Consider the following 20,928-nt stretch of genomic DNA (forward strand, 5'->3'; position numbering starts at 1 on the left):
CCAGACCACATTCTGCATCAATCACAAAATCATGGCTGCGTAGGAGAAGGATCCGGGTACTGAAATGGCCAGTCTGCAGTCCAGATCTTTCACCTATAGAGAACATTTGGTGCGTCATAAAGAGGAAGGTGCGACAAAGACAGCCCAAGACGATTGAACAGTTAGAGGTCTGTATTAGACAAGAATAGGAGAGCATTCCTATTTCGGTCCCCAGACGTCTGTTGAGTGTTGTAAGAAGAAGGGGAGATGCCACACAGTGGTGAAAATGGCCTTGTCCCAACTTTTTTGGGATTTGTTGACACCATGAAATTCTGCAACAACATATTTTTCCCTTAAAATGATACATTTTCTCATTTGTTGCATGATTTATGTTCTATTCTGAATAAAATATTAGAATTTGGCACCTCCACATCATTGCATTCAGTTTTGATTCACGATTTGTATAGTGTCCCAACTTTTTTGGACAATAGTATGGAAATGTGATTTTGTGTCTTTGTGAAAAGATTTGCTGATTATTTTGTGTTAACATACACTGGTTGTGGTAGTGACAAGGTACACTCTTCTATGTGTAACCCCAATAAGTAGCTGATGCTCAGTTGGTTTATCTTATCTAAGACCATAATGATACTGTGGTCCCGGTGAAACCCCAAACTATTACAAACCAAAAAAACCTTTTCTATATGTACAGCATATGACGTACATATGTACATGTTACAGTGACAGGAAGGGAATCTGGACTAAAACAGACCTCTGTGGGGAAGAAGAAGAATGAAGGTATTTTGTTGTTGTGTGGGAAGGCCCTTGTACATAGAAGTAAAGATTATGGCCTTGCACGGGAAATGTGCGGTCAGGTGATATGTTTCGGTTAGTGCAAGGAAGACGTGAAAATGGATGCTTTGCCTCTGGTGATTACATTTTGGTTGCACCAGCATTAAAAAGCAAACTCTAAGGTGTCAAAGTTTTGAATAAATGGTAAATAATGAATAATGATGTTAAAAATGCACATTACTCATTCTTGATTGTGCATGCGTGTGCACATAATACTGTTGTTCTGTAAACGGGTTCGAGCTTTTAGAAAGCTGGCTCGGCCCCGATTACAGCTGTACACAGAACTCCCTGTTTAATAGAGTTCCATATCTCACACCTGAGGTGAGACAGTGAGACACCTTCAGCTCTACCACGTCTATGACAAACAGGAGTGACTGAATAATATAGTCTGTATATGATCTTGAACTGAATTTCTAGAAATGATGGAAAAGCTCTGACGTTCCTTCTGTAGTTGTTCTGACACTGAAGTGGTCGACTTTTTGAAGTGGTCTACTCGAAAAGGTGCAGAAAAAATGCTGCTTGTGAGAGGAATCGGTCATAAAAAATATGACTCTTCCGTTTGGCGGCATATTCAGGTACACATTCCTGAACTCAATATGAATAAAAGTGTGATCGAAGAAGGTAATATTAGGACTAAAGCTGAGCAAAGGAGACCAATTTGATATTTATATAACATTAATTTCTTATTTAGCCAAAATCGCATACAGTATGTCCCAAAGCGTAAAAAAATGGAGAAACCTTGTAAAGGAGTGAGGCAGAAAGGGACCCCCTTCCAGGGTAGAGTGGACATGCAATCTCAGCAGGGCTGGTATTGATTCGTCCAAGAAAACAGTCCAATAGAGGTCAGAGCAAGGTTGGTATTAATTAGTCCAACATGCTGCATTGGAAAAAGCATCTGTCCAAGTTTGAAGGTCCTGGACAGTACAGAGTAGGTTTCAACTGGTCCAGTTTCATGGTCCACTATGAAGATCCCTCTAGCTCCAGCGGCTCTGATGTTGATGATCATATAGATCATATATTCAGCCTTACGGTCCATTTTCTCTCCAGTCCAAGAACAGATGTGGATCAATATTTTATCTTTTTTTTTTCATTTCATTTTAATTGATATTGGTGGTAAAGAATTGGCTGAGAGAGGTGTCACTCAATTTGATGAGAGAATACATTTACATTTACATTTACAGCATTTATCAGACACCCTTATCCAGAGCGACTTACAATCAGTAGTTACAGGGACAGTCCCCCCCCTGGAGACACTCAGGGCTAAGTGTCTTGCTCAGGGACATGATGGTAGTAAGTGGGATTTGAACCTGGGTCTTCTGGTTCATAGGCGAGTGTTTTACCCACTAGGCTACTACCACCCATTATCACAGGATCAGTGCCTTCAACACACAATCATATTTTCGGCAAAGAATTATTGTGAGCAGCGCATTTTTTTATATACTACAAACTACACTAGTACCTAGTACGTGAGCAGGCTTTAAAAGCTCTTTATTTTGACATATTCAGCATTTACATGAATGAACATTGTTGTGAACATGTTTAAATGCCTACTATTGCTGATTCGAGGAAAATAATTCATCATTTGCTGCACAAATCAGCTTGAAAATGTATGTGGTGGCAGCAGGCATAGTTTTATAAAATGTCGTGTTAATGATTTGTCAAACCTACTTGTAGTTTTTTTAGAGAAGTGCGCAGGTGCCCACGTCCTTAGGGTCCCTGGTGGTCTAGTGGTTCGGATTCAGCGCTTTCACTGCCACGCCCCGTGTTCGATTCCCAGTCAGGGAAGGTTTGTACGATTTTTAAGGTTAAAGAAGCGGCCCCGTAATCAGAAGGTTGTCGGTTCGAATCCCGATCCGCCAAGGTGCCACTGAGGTGCCACTCAATGAAGTACCGTCCCCACACACTGCTCCCCGGGCGCCTGTCATGGTGCCCACTGCTCACTCAGGGTGATGGGTTAAATGCAGAGGACACATTTCATTGTGTCACTGTGTGCTGTGCTGCTGTGTATCACAATTACAATCACTTCACTTTCACTTCACATCCACCACAGGGAGTGTGGTGCACACTCTGTTTCCTGAGTGAAATTGTGAAATTTTCATGATAAGGGACCTTATTCTCAATGAAGCAATGAAGCTTGGTTACTGTGCAGAGCACAATGTACAAATCGGTTGGTGTGATGGTGGACTAGCAGCTATTTGTGACTCTGATTTCAGTGTCTCGCAGCCACATGAGTTTGATTATGATTACCAGATCTCAGTAAGATGGTCAACTGACCTTGGGTATTATCTACAGACCTCCAGGTCCTTACTCTGCTTTTCTAGATGATTTCTCTGATTTCCTTTCCAAAATTGTGGTGGACAAGTCCAAGACCAAGTTGGTGACTTTAATGTTCATGTTGACAAGTTAAACATCTCTTAAACAGAGCGTTTACTTCTATTCTTGATTCCTTTGATGTCACCCAGGACCTTCCCATAACTGAGGACACACTCTTGAGCTTGTTCTTAGTATCGGTATTGTAATTGAGAACCTGATTGTCCATCCTCATGTTCTGTTTCTGTCAGACTACTTCTTGGTCACATTTAATGTACACTTAGGATCCTGCACTTCGAGACACACAAGGTACCAGGAACAGCGCATATTGACTAATTCCATGTGTATGGAATGTATTCAACATCTCCCTCCATCCCTGTTGCCACCTGAATTACTAGATTCTGAAGAAGTAACATGGATATCTTACGTCGCCACACCCTGGATATGGTCGCTCCAGTAAAAAAGAAATGCAGGTTCATGTTCAGAAGAAGGTTCCATGGTACAACAACTCTTTCCTGTGCTAGAGCTGTTCATCTGTCATCGTTGATAGAAGAAAACAATCCTCGATTCTTATTTGACACCATTGCTAGACTAACAAGAGCTAATGATAATTTACAATGAGCAAAGTTATACAGTGATGGCCTAGCGGTTAAGGAAGCGGCCATGGCTGTTCACCAAAGGTGATACAGAGGACACATTTCGTTGTCCGCTTCCTCACCCGCTAGGCCACCACTGCCCCTGAAAAAAGACCAGAAGATTCTACTAAATTGGCTTGAAAAGCTAGTTGGAATAAGTGAGACAGCCATCTCCTGGTTCAAATTTGCTATTCTCTGTTCTCTGCTGCTTCATTGAATAAACTTCAACTCATCCAAAACTCTGCAGCCAGGGTTCTTACACGCACTAGAAGGTATGATCACCTGTATTGTCTTCTTTGCATTGGCTTCCAGTTAAGTTCCGTACTGACTTTAAGATTCTGCTCATCACCTATAAAGCTTTGCGTGGTTTTGCTCCAGATTATTTCAGTAATCTACTAGTCCCACCACGCTCCCTCTGGTCTCTGGAAGAAGACTTACTAGCTGGAAATAGAGTATTTGCTTATAGAGCCCCAGGATCTAGAGCGTGAGATGGGATTGAGTAGTTATGGTAGAATGTTTGCCCCTTCCAAGAAATGTATGGGATTCAGACACAATATCAGTATTTAAATCCAGTCTTATACAGTCTAGCCTTTAAATTGTTCAGCTCTCTGTTCATTTGTTGCTAACTCATCACTAACTCACTCTTCTCTTTTCTTTATCCTTCACCATCCTCTCCACTGTGGATGAAAATCCTGCCTGGGGAGTGATCATGTGACATTGCTGACCTCCATGGACGGTCCTGCTAGGCCACTGTTGCCTTTTGGCTTGTTCTATTTGTTAGGCGCTTCATGACATTGTACTTTGTAGAAAGCACCATGATTGATTGATAATAACAGCCGCCACAAGGTCAGACTTCAGGCCTTATTTTACTGTAAGATCATACAGTTACAAACCACCGTTAAATCACGGCGTCGTGGTAAAATGATGCGGTTGAATCTCTATAATCAGCTTATAATCAACCTCCCCTCCATCTGTGTGACAATGCATCATATAGTGCAAAGGTCAACAACATGTACATCTATATATGCTAATAACTTTATATTTATTTGGAGTGTGTTTCTTGTTCTGACATCTCTTTACTTTATAATTCTTGTGGCTCTTTTGTAAATAAGATTTTTAATATATTGTATAATGATACACCATCGACTGGAATCAAATTCCTTGTATGTGTTCTATCTGGGTCTTGCAGTCAAGGTCTAGGCACACTCTCTAAGTTTGGGATACGTTTGTTCCAGCAGTAGGTTCCAGAACTCTCCCTTCATGCCAAGTGTTGCTAACCAATGGAATAGTGGAATGACACAATGCAATCCACATCAATACGGGACTAAATGGAAAACACAGGTAGCTGGCAAGAGGTCTGATGGATGCAAAGTAAGTACATCGATTATCAAATTCTGACAAGCTGTTCCTCATAGTGTGAGCTGTCAAGTCTTTGGCCTGATTTATGAGTAAAAGTCCGCTGGTCAAAGCACTGCAGCCTACCAGACAGCAGTTGTAAATGCTTTTAAATGCCTTCACAGAACTGACTATGTAGATTATATGCTTATCCTTACCCTGCGACTGTAAGGAAAGCTAAATCCAAAAGGCTGTTATAAAGCCAGCGACATATCTTCAAGATTTTGTAGACAGTATTAAAATGTAACCAAAATTGTAAAAATTAATATTTCAATAACTGTAATTGAATTACACGTTTTCCTACAGTAAAGTAACGTACAATTAGGGTTGCATCAATTAGAAAATTTAGTGGTACGATTAAAGTCTAGTTTTCATGATTAGTTTGATTATTTTACATGAATTGATTGTATTAACTTTATTAACTTGTATTAGCTTTTTGGAGAGTTAATAAAATAAAAGTAATCTCTGTACAGGTCTATAAGTAGCACAGATCATTTGTTGATGCCAAAATCCTAAACTTAAATGCAGTGACCATAAAAAAAAAAGTCTAGCTAGTTCATAAAACAGTTGAAGAGGTGCAAGGTGAGCATGTTCACGTAGCAATCTACAGAGGCTACCGAAATATTACACTTGTCCTCACGCCTGGTCATTGCACTTCATAAAATGAGGACACATGGACATTGGCAAACAGGCTAAGCCTGAAATGAATTTTTGCGATATTGTCAGAGAAGTAAACATACCGCATTTTTATGTACCACACTACACAGTTAAATGATTGTAGACTTTTTTTAGCGGATTGCTCCTTTTATGAAGTCTTATTGTATAAATAAGTATTTTACACCACTGGTTTAGAAAAGACTGTATTTGTGGAGGCTTTAACACAGCAACCCTAATTACAATGACATTTTATGTGTAATGAAATGATTTAATTACTCCCCAATCCTGCTCTGCTTCAGGAACCAGGATCTAGAGTTGCTTAGAGTTGGCTGAGCAGTTATGGTAGAACGTTTGGGTACATGTTGTGTGCATGTGGTGGTCTGTGTAGATGGTGTGATTTTCACAGTATATGTGGATTGAATTCTTATGGAATGCTGGTCTAAAAAGAAGTCTGTATTTCTGTACAGCCCCAAATCACAAGCAGTATGTCTCAGTTGGCTTTACTCCTCATACGTGGACACAAGGAACAACGCACTAGTCTTTAGCCTGGATTTAAATATTGACACCATATCTGAGTTCCAAAGCAGGGAAGCTCTGGAGAAGAAGCTTGTCCACCAACTGATCATTCTTGGTATCAGTAAGAACCCAGAGTCTTGTGAGCATAATTCTAATGTAGGGCGATGGTCTATTAGCAAGTCACACAAGTAATCAGGGACCAGTCTATGTTGAGCTTTGTACATTAATAATAATCTTCTAGTCTATTTTATGGGTAGCCAATGCAGTTAAGACAAAATCAGTGGCAGAATCCAGTAAGAATTCTTGCGGCAGCATTTTAAACTCACTGAGAGCTGATGCCGGGCGTACAGTGGTGGAAGTTGGTGAAAGTGAAGTGATTGTCACTGTAAAACACTGCAGAGCACTACCTGCTTTAAAACTACGTACAAATATTTCAGTCTTGTTTGAATTTTACATGAAGTTGCAGTATTTGCAGTTCTGGTATAGAGTTCTGATTAAAGGACCAGGAGCACTGGAAGCCAGCATGGTGACAGAGCATGGTGACAGAGCATGGTGACAGAGCATGGTGACAGAGCATAGTGACAGAGCATGTCCACCTTCACTCCTCCAGACACAGGGTTCAGATACAGTGTCAATATTTAAATCCATTCCTCCAGTCATTATGGTCCCGTTTCCAGTTCACAGCACGATTGGCTATTGGTGGTTCCTGGGTTGTTCCTGAACATCGTAACCAGTCTCCTCTCAAATTATACTGTTAATAACTGTAACTTTTAATATCCATATCTCAAATAGAATATATTACTGTTGTTTAATTAATGAAAATGCAAATTATTATTATGATATTATTACAAATGTGTTTCTCATGACATGCTAAAATGAATAGGAGCTCACACATGGATGATGAATGTAAATTAAAGTATATTAATGCTGACCCCAGGATCATCCACAGAACGTACATCTCTCACCTCACACTGTGCTGGTGTGTTGTAATTATTAGAACCATACTATCATATCATGTCGTATTACTGTCAGTACCCTTAATATTATTATTATCATATATGCTGTATATACTATGTATTACTAAATATATTCATGCACTGATCTATTACCATATTGCTGCTACTTGTCTGTCTGGCACTATATTATGGCTCGTTGCCTTTGTCCTTTGTCATGTTTTTGTGCTGCGTATTATTGTAAATGTCCATCTGCACACTGTAAATCCCTGAAGCTCTGCAATCTTGGTATGATGACAATAAATTTCATTTTGACTCTGATCTCTGTATGCTAGATAGTGTCAGCCATCTTGACCCCTGCACACACGCCACCTACAGGGAACACAGGGAAACAGCTCCGGGAAGAAACTCACCGCCATGACACCCCATCGCCTTAAAACAGAGGTGTATATATACAAGGGCCAAGTAACCTACAAGGGAACCCCTCTGGGCCATCTGTGATATTTTCTTTTATGTGTATATAGTGTGTATTCCTGTACTGTAAAGTGTGTGTGACTGCTCAGATTGCCAGGTTCAGGCCTGTAATTACTGCACTCTCTGGCTGGGTGCAGGGGCGAGTAATGGTGCACTGATTGAGTAATTGTAGGTATAAAGCACATGCTGCCGGGCCTGTAATCTCGGCCTGATTTTCCACTCGAGGACCTGCCCCCTGGCCGCTTCAACAGCTGTCAGTGCTTAATATGAAGTGGAAACAAAGCATTTTATTATATCTGTACAGTAATAATGTAGTGCAGCTCAGTATATATGCGATTGTGGTCTAATACCCCGACCTCATGGCAGTCTTTATTAAAAACTCCACACAGAGCAACTGACCCGCTAGAATAGAAGTTCTGCAGATGTGGACCAGCTGTTTCGGTTTCATTATGAGATATTTTCTCCTGGTCAAGTCAAGACAAGACAAGCTTCGTTTAAAGTATGTCTAAGACACTAACATTCATCCCAAAGTGTGTTACATACGTATACTACACAAGTAAAAATTCCAACGTTCTACAGATCTAAGCGTTCTAAGCTGAGGTGAGTTGGAGTTGTCTAACCAGGATGTAATAAAAGCGGCTCCCCCCGGGGGAGTCTTACACTCCCACACTCTTCACACACTAATGCCATGTCTCTCAGTACAAAATAATGACCAAATAATAATCAATTATAACTTAGTATTAATTAGGAGTCAAGTATTAAAACAGCAAAAAATAAAGGTCAATTATGCAAATCTACTTTCCTCATTCCTTTTGAACAGTAGCATTCATTCGGTCTGAGGGGGGATTGCCGATCAGTAGCTGCTGAAGAATACGGCTGTAATAACGAGCAAGGATGAAGGATCAGGGTGCAATGTTTCATAAGTAAGAATTTATTGGATCATTTCTCGCACCCCCACCCTACAGGAAAGACACCTCTATATTCCAGCTCATTGTCTGTAGTTCTTGACAAATTTATACAAGAAGCCAGTATAGACCTGCCGTGTATAAAGTTCCTTTTTCAAATAGATGTTCATCATTCATGTTAAATATAAATATATAAGACTATTTACAATAGGCAACCTGGGGCTCCATGCAAGAGCTCAACTTGTTGGGTATAAATGATGTTGAGAATGTTGAGGAAACAGTCCAGAACTACATGAGGGGAACTGGTGAATGTCCTGAAGAAAGCTGGGACCAGAGTAAGCTAGAAATATGACTACATATTCATCCCATTTGGCTCAGAAATGTTCACTGACACTCATAAATACACGTTCTTCTAGCAAATTCATCAAAGTAATTTTAGTAAGACGTGCTTGTTCACTGTTAGTTAAATGGTATGCTGTTAAAGTTAAATAATTTTATCTCTAAAATCTGAAAATATACCCCTCCTGATGGAAAGGACATTCATTTTCAGGTTTTATTTCCATTGTGGAATTTTGTATGCATGCTGGCAGATAACAGGCTCAGGCGACGGAAGGACAGACTCGGCCGTGTTACTGACTTCATCCCAGGACGATGACAAGGTCCCCGGAACATTTCACGGGAGACAGTACATCTCAAGGGAACCTAATTATATTTGGCACATTGATTTATATGACAAGTTAAAACTTTTTCCCGTGTGTATGAATGGATGGATCAACAGGTTCTCCTGAATTGTCTGAAGAACCCCTCGCTAATGGGCGTTAGAAATTGAGGAGCATAATGAATGATAATGCACTGGTTTCTCTTTTTTTTTTCCGTCCCATCGAGGCCGCTATTTACATGCTGCAAATGTAATATTTCCGAGACCAAAACCACACAACATTGGTCTCAAATCCGGTCTCTACAACACAAAGCATGGGGGTGGAAACATTATGCATTGGGGCTGCTTTTCCACAAATGGGACAAGACAGCTGATCCGTATTAAGAAAAGGATACGTGGCCACGTATCGTGAGATTTTGGGCAAAAACATTGAAGATGGACCAGGAAGGTCCTGGAGTGGCCTAGCCAGTCTCCAGACGTCAATCTTATAGAGAATCTGAGAATCTTGAGAAGATCAGCATGGAAGAATGGGGAAAAATACCAGCTATAGTGTGTGCAAAGCTGGCGAAGACATACAAGAAACGTTTAGCTTCTGTCTTTGCCAACCAAGGTTACATTACAATATTAAGGTGAACTTCTGTTATTGACTAAATATACAAATGCACCTGTAAGATGGGGTGTCGCAGGACCATGGCCTTTCTACGCTTGTGTTTTGCATAGCGGCCCTCTGTTGGAAGAGATGTGACATTCCTGTGCCTTTGTTGTGCATGAAGATTCAACACCTCCGTTTTACATGTCTTTTGTCAGACAGCAGTGCAACATTTGCCTCCCCCGAGCCCAACGTGTGAAGTGTCGGCCGTCGGGACCGCCACTCTCTTTGTCTTCCCCAGACGGGAGGTACCGGGGGCGTGACGTCAGAACAACAGATTGGCCTGTGACAGCTTCCTGTAGGCCAGGGGTATAAAGATCTGTTCACATGTGGGGAAGGGACTGGGCTTTCTTGCTCAGGGGTTTTTCCATCGGAAGCCTTCCGGCTTTACTCTTTCTTCTCCTTTTTGTTTTCTCTGTAACATTGGTACCTTTTTACATACAATATTCACATGTAACTGTGATAATAATTTACCGGTGTTAATAAATTAGAATTTTTGTGCCATACGGTGCTTTTGTGTGGGTAGAGAGAGTTTTTTACACTCTGTTCTCTTCCCACCACGGTCTTTTTACACACCCTTATACAAATACTTTTTTGAAGTATCATACAATATGATTTCCAATATGATTTTTTCTCTGTCCCTCACATTTGAAGTGTATCTATGACGACAATTACAGACCTCTCATCTTTTAAAGTGGGACAACTTGCACAATTGGTGGCTGCCAAATACTTTTTTGACCCACTGTATTTGCACTTTAAAATTTGAACACAAAAGTGAGTTATGTTAACAAAAAACACTTCTCTATCAATGTATTCGCAGTTTGGTTGTAAAATACTGACATTTTTAACAGATCAATAAAAATTACTTCTCAAATTTGACAGTTTACAGAATTATAGAATGTAGCACTTTAATTATATAATGTAATTCAGTACGCCACCATGGTCCCAAGACAGCGGCTCTTTTGAAGCATTCACTCACATAGACGGCTGTTTTCAACACAACATCTAGTGTCTGTACAGGATCTCCAGGGTACAGGTATTAATAAAAAATTAATACATAATCAGGTTCATCTGACCATATATATGAGAGGCGCAGTCCGAGCAACGCACGTTAGAGCTGTAAATCTCTCAATTTCGATCATTTTAGTCAGCAAATCTGAACTTCCGGGCTATAGTACCCATCCTTTTCGTATGATTTGCTGTTGTAAGTAGTAAGTAGTGTTTTGCATGTTGTACATTTGTTGTATTAAATGTACATTTTTTAATGAAACTTTAATTTGATTGGTAAGTCTCGGCCACTGTCGTATGGTGATGCATTTTTATTATCGCGACGGAGATGTGAAAATAGATGCTGAGGAGGTGAAACTAAGATTGTACTTTACCTCGTGTTTTCCGGGGGCAACGGCAGATATTACACCCCAATGACCAATCACGTGACTAATGTAAACCTGCCCTTATCAGCATGTAAGAAACTAAGGGACTTAGTTAAAAGCAGGGGTGATTAGTGCACAGGCCTACCAGGCCCTGGTACTCGGCACAAAGATGCTACTGAAAATAGAGGCTTAAACTGGGTGTGTTCATCTCATGTATGAATGTTGTCCATTTATTTCCACAAAATTCACCAGAATTTATCACAGGGGAGCATACACATGGACCCCACTTCAGGCCGTATATATATATATATATATATATATATATCTGGGCCACGGGGCCAACAAGTTATGTGTCCCAGACATGGAAGAGGCGCAGGATTTCTTTCACTAACAGCATCGTATTAAAGTAATGTAAATGTAAAGTAATGTAAAGTAATCGGAGTCCAGCTTGTGTAAATTTACTGTCTCCTAAAAACCACTAAACCCACAGCAATTGGAGGTGGTTTTATCAGGCCTTTGGACCAGTTTCTGAAGGAAGGGGATCATGTTGGCGTTCATGTTCAGCCCCAAACCATGACACTTCCACTGCCATGTTGACCGTAAGCGAGACACACTTGTCTTTGTCCTGAGCATATAGGCCATGGTTTGGACAGTTCTGAGTGGAACTTGTCCTGTTAAACCGCTGTATGGTCTTGTCCACCATGCTGGTCTTCTTATAGCCTAGGCCACCTTTATGCAAAGCTAAATTCTTTTCTTCAAATCTTTACCATATTGAACTACAATGGCTGGTATGACAGAGTGACAACAGCAAGATTAAAACACTTGCTCCCCATTCACAACTGACACACAACTGGTAACACTAAAGACTCACATGACCCTGAGGAGAGAAAATGGTTAATTGGGCACAATTTTGACATTTTCACTTAGGAGTGTACTAATTTGTACTAAATACACTAATGGCTGTGTGTTTAGTAATTTAAAGAGGACGGCAAATGTACAGCCGTGCACTGATTACTGTGCATTATGTCAGTGTCACATATTCAGTGTTGTCCCACAGAAAGACATAGTATTTACAAAAATAAACACAAATATATACTCATCACACATGCATACGCATATATACAGACATTTTCACCAACCAGCTGCAACACTATCACCTTCTGGATATTTCAATATTTCCCCACACTTCCTTGCAAAAACATTCTAAAACTGATTGCCCCTCTTCAGGTCGCTCCACAGATTTTCATCTGCCTGGCTTTGCCTGTGTCACGCTGGTTGGACATGGCGAGGCAGTGGATCTGGAACCATGACTGGACATGGCACAATGTCACGAAACAGGGGTATAATACATGGTGAACAGGACAGGGGAGACATCAAATAACAATGTCCCGACGGCGAACAGACACAAACAGGGCAGCTTTATACAATCATACACAGGTGAACACAATCAGGAAACATAATAGCACAGATCCAGAGTTGCCCCTGCCGGACCAGATCATGACAGCCTGGCGCATTCCAAAACCTAATTTTTTTCCTGCTTTAGTTGATCTGTAAATATGCCTGTGGTCATAGTCATGTTGTAAGGTGAACGTTCTCTACATCTTCAACAGGAGGTTCAGTGCTCTACACCAACCCCAAACATGATACTACCACAGTGCTTCAGCGTGCTTATTCTATTCTACGCTTTTGTTTTTGTGCCAAATGTACCTTTTTGAATTGTCCAAAATCTCATCAGAACATTTTCAGAAATGTTTTGTTTGAAAGAAATGTCTTGTGTGATGCAGCCCAACCCCAAATAGTCCATATGTGTAGAATAAGGAACATTATCACATGAATGCTTTGTAAGCACTCGTTTTGGGGTTATAGTCCTTTCCATTTATGGCAAATATGTGCAAAAGAAAAACAAATAATGTAGTTAAATCAAAATATATCAGTTTAATGATATGCAGAGTTTTATGGAAGATTTTAAGCACAAATATTCAAATGGAAATTCATACGACAAATGGCAATGCGATATTCATCAGACCATGCAATTGTCAATTCAATATTGTGATCATCTGAGCATGTAATTTGATATTACATTTTGCAATTGGCAATTCAATGTGCAAAGAGCTGATGTAATCCTTAGTTCATTTTAAAGTATTTTGAATAAAAATTAGAATAACAGTTCACTGAATTGAATTCCATTTTGCCATGGGCTATGAAGTTATGAGTGTTTGTCCTCATTGTCCTCATAATGCTTTGGATTCTGTATGAAGGATCTGATGAAAGATTAGTGAGCCTTATGCCACCCTTTTCCAATACCTGGGCAACCTATACAACAGTTGGTAAAGTCCAACTTGTACACAAGAAAAGGATTGTCATTCCAGGAGGGGCAGAACATACATCACTTAGAGTAACTAAGACTTTGTTCTGGATGTAATTACTTGCTAGATTACCCCTTAAATTCACACCTTCCAAGCGGATTGACGTCATGACAAGACTCAGACATCTTGCTAAAGAATGAAATGACACGATGTCCTTTATCCGTTTCTCCACTTACCTCTTTGAATGTTGAAGGTCACGTGGAAAACAAATTTACCACGTTCTACCTACACAGCAGTGTTCTACACAGAGCACTCCATTTCTCCAGAAAACCATATCATTTTTTAATTCGCTTATTTTGTTGAAAAAGGTGATGGCAAAATTCTAAAAACCCGGTTCAATGCAATATCCAGGTCTCTAATTGAAGCCATGAGGACATCTACTTGGCCTAGCTGAAGCTCTTGAAAAGACTAGTGTAGCCTAATAGCGGGACCCACTGTGCTTCTTTCTCAGCTCTGATGGGTTCCCATTACAACAGTAGCATGTATGGATGTAATATGCATTGTTTTTTCAGGGAGGAACACTCTGAATGTACAGAAGGGGTTAACAGAAGGCCAAAGTGAACAGTTGTTTTTTCCGTTCAGACTTCGAGTACTAAACTCTGACCAGCAGGCCGCTCCTTGATGATTCTCCCAAACCAAATAATATTAAAGAGTTTAAGTCTTTATTCCAGGAGATTTATCAAGGTCTTCTCAATGGTTGCAAAACTCCTCAACCCTTCTCAAATGCTGACCTCCAGACACCCTTTGCTGTAAAGTGGACAGTACAGTGTGAGGTGGCGTTTAGAGGACGCTTTTTGGCTAATTAACCACTGTCCCCGTGCTTGGCCTATCCTGGGCTGTGACTCCAGTCCTCACAGTCTTGGGACAGCTCTCCACCAGGAACAAGATGGGCAGATAAAAGTCTGTTTCTGAAAGATTCTTGCAATAACAGACAAGTTGGCAGATTTTTTCAGAATTTTCAGAACAATCCATTGACCTATGTGACCTATGTGCTGACATCTGATAAATCTGACACCACTGGTGTCACACGCAAGGGGCAGAGAAGAAGAAGATTTGATTTTAAGTTAATTTAACACAAATATATACTGGTTAGAAATGAGCTCTGTAGACTCTGGACCACACCCGGCGCTGGAATGGAGAGGGAACGTGACTACTAATCCACCACCGATGGTGAACGGGACGGACCAGGGAGCCCTCGGCTACAAGCTACACGACACACACACACGAAGCAGCGAAATGCTGGTCTTGATAGTCTCTGCGTGTCCAGAGATCTACAACATGACATTATGGACTGGAGGAAACACCAGGAAGAAAGAGAATCTCATGCTCCTAAGGTTTCCATCATTTTGTAGTTGTGGTCTTCTTTGGTGGTTGCTGTTGCATGGGGTTTCCGAGGTGGATACTGGGTGGGAGGTGCCTCTGGGGCCAGTGATTGATGAGTCAGTGATTCTGGACATCTGTATGCATGACTGAGGCTATGCAAGCTGATGGACTGGATCCAGTGTGATCTCCAGATCTTCAACACTGCCCGGGTAGAGATACAAAGAAAGAGAAACGAGGCCTTTATTCTCATTTCCTGTTGTTGGCTGATTCCAGTTGCTTTGCTCAGTGGCACCTTCTGATTACGGGTCCCCTTCACCAGTGGTGTCTAGTGTTGTGGCTGATTGTATGTAGTTATGGGTGTTTGTGAAGATGTGGTCTCTCTCACTACAATCTTCCCCGAATGAGATTTAATCCTGCCTGCACTGTCCATCTTCTTCATCCCTGATCTGTCTAGGTTGCAGTTATGGTTCTTACACTGATGGTTCCATTAAAAACCAATAGAAAACATTATATCTGGTGTTAAAGCAATACGCCTTTCCTCTCGTCATTTCCAGCACTGTTACCAGAACCGTCTACTATTACTCCATAACAAAGTCCACAAAGTCTTAAAGTCTGGGCAGGTTCCGTTGTGCTCGTGTGTCTCAATCATGAAGTAACATATGACAGCACGGCCTGTAATAACACGCTAGAAACAGGAGAATAAAGATGAATAACGAAATAAAACCTTCCTTTCTCCCACTTTGCAGCATTTCCGCTTGCTGGAACACATTAATGTTGAGATTAGAGGGGGTTGAAATTCATGTATATATTTACTGTTTCTGTCGCATTACATATTTGGTGGCTTTTTGGGGAATAAATGACTGATTTCACTGCAAATTAAAAAAAAAAAAAAAAGGATTTTTATGCCTTTTGCAAAATTGTAGGCATTTGTAAAGCATTAAAATAAGCAGAATGTTGATGGATATTAATAAGAATGTCCAAAATTAAATAAATTAAATAAAAAAACACAATGAGCTGGTTGACAAGATAAAGTGCATAGAGCATCCGAGTAAATGCAGTATATGAGAGATCATAAATATTCTGAATTTAGTTGATAGTTATATTAATTTAAATGGAATTTTTAGAAATGTATTTACATTGGAAATCACAGCAGAGCAAATAGACCTACTTGTGCGTGATGCAGTGTGTAATCAGCACGTATGTAATTAATATAATAAAAAAAAATCATTCGCATAAAACCAGACGGGTATCTTTTAATAGTTTATTTGAAATAAAATGGATAACCAAAAGCCAAAAAGCCAGGCCGAAGGGAGCAGAATCGGCTCCACCAGTGAACGTGCTGTGCTGCACCACCGACGTACTATAGCACCGTGCCAGTAATATGCCCAGCCACGCCCTTTAAAACCAAGAGAACGAGCAACACCACACGTGGAGACTGAACAGAACCAACATGTGGTCTGCAGCTGCGTAGCTTCCAACCCATCCAGCTCACACCGGTGGAGACAACATCTACTGGTCAAATTTGTGGAAAGGTGACTGGACGATAATTTAAGGTCACGGGGTTTGGTTGAGTTTTGGGGACACCCTTGAGACACTGGGTTGAGCAATGTTGCTCCTTGATGACACTTTGGGAACCACACGGTACCATCAGCAATGCTGAACATGTCATAAACGATGACGATGGCAGGAAGCCGCTCCCCTGCTGATCTGACACGATAGCTGAGGTGTCTTCAGATGATTGTCTCGGTGCAATTTGTTGCTGTCACTAAAGGTGCAACGAAAAGGGGTCTACAGAGGAGAAGAATATACTAGAAAGGTGAACAGGACGTTCTTCTGGTCCAGTCCTACAAAATTCCCTGAACGGATGCATGGAATTCAGTATTGGGGCGTGGGGAGTGTCCCTCTCTGCAGGTTTCTGTCTCACCATCTACCTGTCCAAATGAGGTGTTATATACAGCAATTTCGTTTAAAATAATGATGCGAGCATATTTAACAGCAGGCTTCGCACACACACACACACACACACACACACACTGATTGCATGTTTCACATCGGAGCAGCTGGTGCATGAGAAGACATGCCCTCACTGGGACAGTTTCTGCAGCTTCTATAGAAATGTGCGCGTAGTTTCTATAGACGCGCTGGGGACGCGGCCGCTACTGCTGCTGCTGCGCATGGCAGAAACTCGGCATGCAACTGCAAGGCACAAACACACCACAACACAACAGGTGCCGCCACAGCAACGCCACAACGCCGTCGCTCACCACCACCATCCATGCACCGAACATCTCCGCCAGGGAACATTACAACAACACTGCTCCCACGTTGCCTCCAGAAACAACAGGAAGTGTTGTTGGTGTCATGCCAGGGTCCACGCGGCACACCGTACCAAGGCGACCCTGCAGGACCACGTGGCAGCCAGCCAGCGCGGGCGGCGGTCAGCACTCACCAGGCCATCGCAGGTGCTCAGGGCCACGGCCGTGTGGCGCATGTCGGTCACCCGGCCCACGTACACACAGTCGTTCAGCAGCGGCTCCACGGCGCCCTGGTCGCGCCACTCCATCTTGGCTCCGGGTGCCACCAGGCGCGAGTTGAGGCGCAGGCGCAGGTGCAGGTCCCGGCCGAAGACGGTGACGTTGTAGTACAGCCGTGGTGGGGGTCCGGCCTCCCTCCTCCAGCGCCTACGAAACTGCCTGCCCGCCGGGCCACATGAGATGGCGTGTGACAAGAAGCCACCTTCTGCATCCGTGAGCTTCGGCTTCACCAGTCCAAAGTCTCCAAGCTTCTGCTGCAAGGAGTCTGCAGAGGAAGGACAGGAGATAAAGAGCAGAATAAACTCGGCCCTGTTAACACGCGTCACAGCACGGATTTCATACAGGAACCCAACTTTACACGGGAAATGTGGCGAATTCCTCAACAGACCCCACCCTGAACATCAAGATCAACACGTTTCACCGCGCAGGGAAACTTGACTTGGAAAACGACACGGATCCGGTACCGGGGAGGACCGGAGAGGAGAGCCGGGATCCGGGATCCGGTACCGGGGAGGAGGAGAGAGGAGAGCCGGGATCCGGGATCCGGTACCGGGGAGGAGGAGAGAGGAGAGCCGGGATCCGGTACCGGGGAGGAGGAGAGAGGAGAGCCGGGATCGGGGATCCGGTACCGGGGAGGACAGGAGAGGAGAGCCGGGATCCGGTACCGGGGAGAACAGGAGAGGAGAGCCGGGATCCGGGATCCGGTACCGGGGAGGACAGGAGAGGAGAACCGGGGCTGCACCACGTACCTCCGCTACTGGCGACGTCCAGACCGCTCGTCTGCAGGAGCAGCGGGAAGATGGTAAAAATGGTGAATCGTGGCCACGTCGCCATGGCAGCTCCGAACTGCGCGGACCGCGGGATCCGGCGTGTCCAAGTTCCCCGCCAACACACACCCGCCACGCCAGCTCACTGCAAAGTAAAGGTGGAGAGAGAGGAGGTTCTACCTCTCTCTCTCTCTCTCTCTCTCTCTCTCTCATACACACACATACTATCTCTCTCTCTCTCTCTCTCTCTCACACACACACACACACACACATACTATCTCTCTCTCTCTCTCTCTCTCTCTCTCACACACACACACACATACTATCTCTCTCTCTCTCTCTCTCTCTCTCACACACACACACATACTATCTCTCTCTCTCTCTCTCACACACACACACACACACACATACTATCTCTCTCTCTCTCTCACACACACACACACATACTATCTCTCTCACTCTCTCTCTCTCACACACACACACACATACTATCTCTCTCTCTCTCTCTCTCTCATACACACACATACTATCTCTCTCTCACACACACACACATACTATCTCTCTCTCTCTCTCTCTCTCACACACACACATACTATCTCTCTCTCTCACACACACATACTCTGTCTCTCTTTCTCACAGACACACACACACATACTATCCCCCCCCCACCCCATTGGTTTATAAAGTTGTACCGGTGCACATGCATGAGAATGACAGAAGAATCTATCAGATGTCCTTATCCAGACTTACAATCAGTAGTTACAGGGACAGTCCCCCCCTGGAGACACTCAGGGTTAAGTGTCTTGCTCAGGGACATGATGGTAGTAAGTGGGGTTTGAACATAGGTCTTCTGGTAGGCGAGTGTGTTACCCGCTAGGCTACTACCAGCCTACTACCACTTATAACCCCGGACGGACCCAAATCTGCTCCAGACGCAACAACTTTCCCGACGAGCCGCTGTAGAACAGCGCCGCCCGCTGGCGTTCAGGTACTCACCAGTCCAGGAAGGGTGACCAGAGTGATGTTCAGGCAGTCACATCCTGCCTTCTCCATAGCTGCACAGTTGCCATGGCGATACCTAGCCCATGAAAGTAGACTTGTGAGGAGCGCTGGGGAGGGAGGACCAAGAGACGAGTGTTAGATAACGTCTGAGTCCAAGTTTAGGCGAAGGCGGCGTTGGATTACCCGGTTAAGTTGGTCGTGTTGGTGTTTTTGCTCAGATGCCACCTGACCGCTCACAGCAACATGATGACTTGCAGAAACTGCACTTTCAAAAGGACGACAGAATGTCTATAAATTCCACGTCCCAACGGCTATCACAGCGCAGCAAGACAGGACGTTTCATGTCATCACCACCTGCGATGGCGTCTCGGCCTGGTCCCCAGGGGAGAATGGGTGATCGTGCACCGTGTACACGTGAAATATCACCTGCAACAACGTTCATTGTTTTTCCATTCTGTTACTGACTTGCTTTGGGTCATTGTCCACCTTCTACAGAGTTTCAAATGACATGTAATGGGAAGTATTCTCCAATTATCCTGAGGATCCACTTCATCTTGCCCTCAATGACTGCAAGGTGGTCAGCAGGTCAGTCAGACCCCGCAAGACAGCTGCTCGAGAGGACCATTTGTTGGCTGGAAAATCCAAGGCCCATTTTCCACTGCAGCAGAGCTCCACGAGACCCGGTCACCTGAAGTCCCTGTGTCAACCAGAACAGTTGGTCATATTCTGGAAATGTCCTCCATGGTGGAATCCAGTATGGGGGTGTGTGAGAGATCTCCAGGGTGGAAGGCAACATCAATAGTCTGAAATACCAAGAAATCTTAGCTACCTTTTATATTCCCAACCATAAAAAAGGTCAAATTCTGCAGCAGGATGGTGCTCCATCACATACTTCCATCTCCACATCAAAGTTCCTCAAGGTGAAGAAGATCAAGATGCTCCAGGATTGGCCAGCCCAGTCACCAGACATGAACATCATTGAGCATGTGTGGGGTAGGATGAAAGAGGAAGCATGGAAGACGAAACCAAAGACCATTGATAAACTCTGGGATGCCTGCAAGACTGCTTTCTTTGCTGTTCCTGATGACTTCATCAATAAATTGTATGAATCCATGCCAAACCGCATGGATGCAGTCCTTCAAGCTCATGGAAGTCATACAAGATATTAAATTTAGATCTCACTGCAAAACTACTTAATTTGCTGACATATTTGTATTTGCAGTAAATTAGTTCAATTTCTGTATAGGCGACAAAACTTTAAAATGATGAATCTTTTTTCAGTGAAACTAATTCATTTCAACGCATTAAACATCATTTGGTAGGTTTTAGCTTTTCATATGAACTATTTCTAACACCAATTGATTCATTAAAAGTCAGGTTAATAGCAGCCGATCCTACAAAATAGATAAGCGACCAGACTTTTGCCAGGAACTGTATATCCCTACAGAATATAATCTGCACATTGTAACAGTAACAGAAAGCTACAGGTTTTAACCACCCAATAAAACTGGAGTCTTTCTCCACTTCATATGTGTAAGTCTGATGGAGATGTTGCGTACGTTACTGTTGTGTTGAGTAACTAC

General features: G+C 42.8%; 1 protein-coding gene across 3 annotated transcripts in view; it reads right to left on the reverse strand.

Annotated features, from left to right (window-relative positions):
* The window catches only part of LOC114772263 (A disintegrin and metalloproteinase with thrombospondin motifs 2-like), a 59,561-nt gene extending 40,992 nt beyond the window's left edge, over window positions 1–18,569 (reverse strand). The window contains exons 1-3 of one of the 3 annotated variants that reach the window (XM_028965280.1): window positions 18,326–18,566; window positions 17,492–17,841; window positions 16,037–16,973 (exon numbers count right to left, since the gene is read on the reverse strand). In XM_028965280.1, coding sequence (XP_028821113.1) covers window positions 16,887–16,973; window positions 17,492–17,841; window positions 18,326–18,410 — 522 coding nt within the window. In that variant the 5' untranslated portion in view covers window positions 18,411–18,566 and the 3' untranslated portion in view covers window positions 16,037–16,886. Of the gene's footprint in view, window positions 1–16,036; window positions 16,974–17,491; window positions 17,842–18,325 lie in introns of those variants that run through there. The other 2 variants (XM_028965278.1, XM_028965279.1) reach the window with 2 other exon arrangements.
* Window positions 18,570–20,928: the final 2,359 nt, after the last annotated feature.

This window comes from Denticeps clupeoides, unplaced genomic scaffold (genome assembly GCF_900700375.1).
Source record: "Denticeps clupeoides unplaced genomic scaffold, fDenClu1.1, whole genome shotgun sequence".
Taxonomy (NCBI): Eukaryota; Metazoa; Chordata; class Actinopteri; order Clupeiformes; family Denticipitidae; genus Denticeps; species Denticeps clupeoides.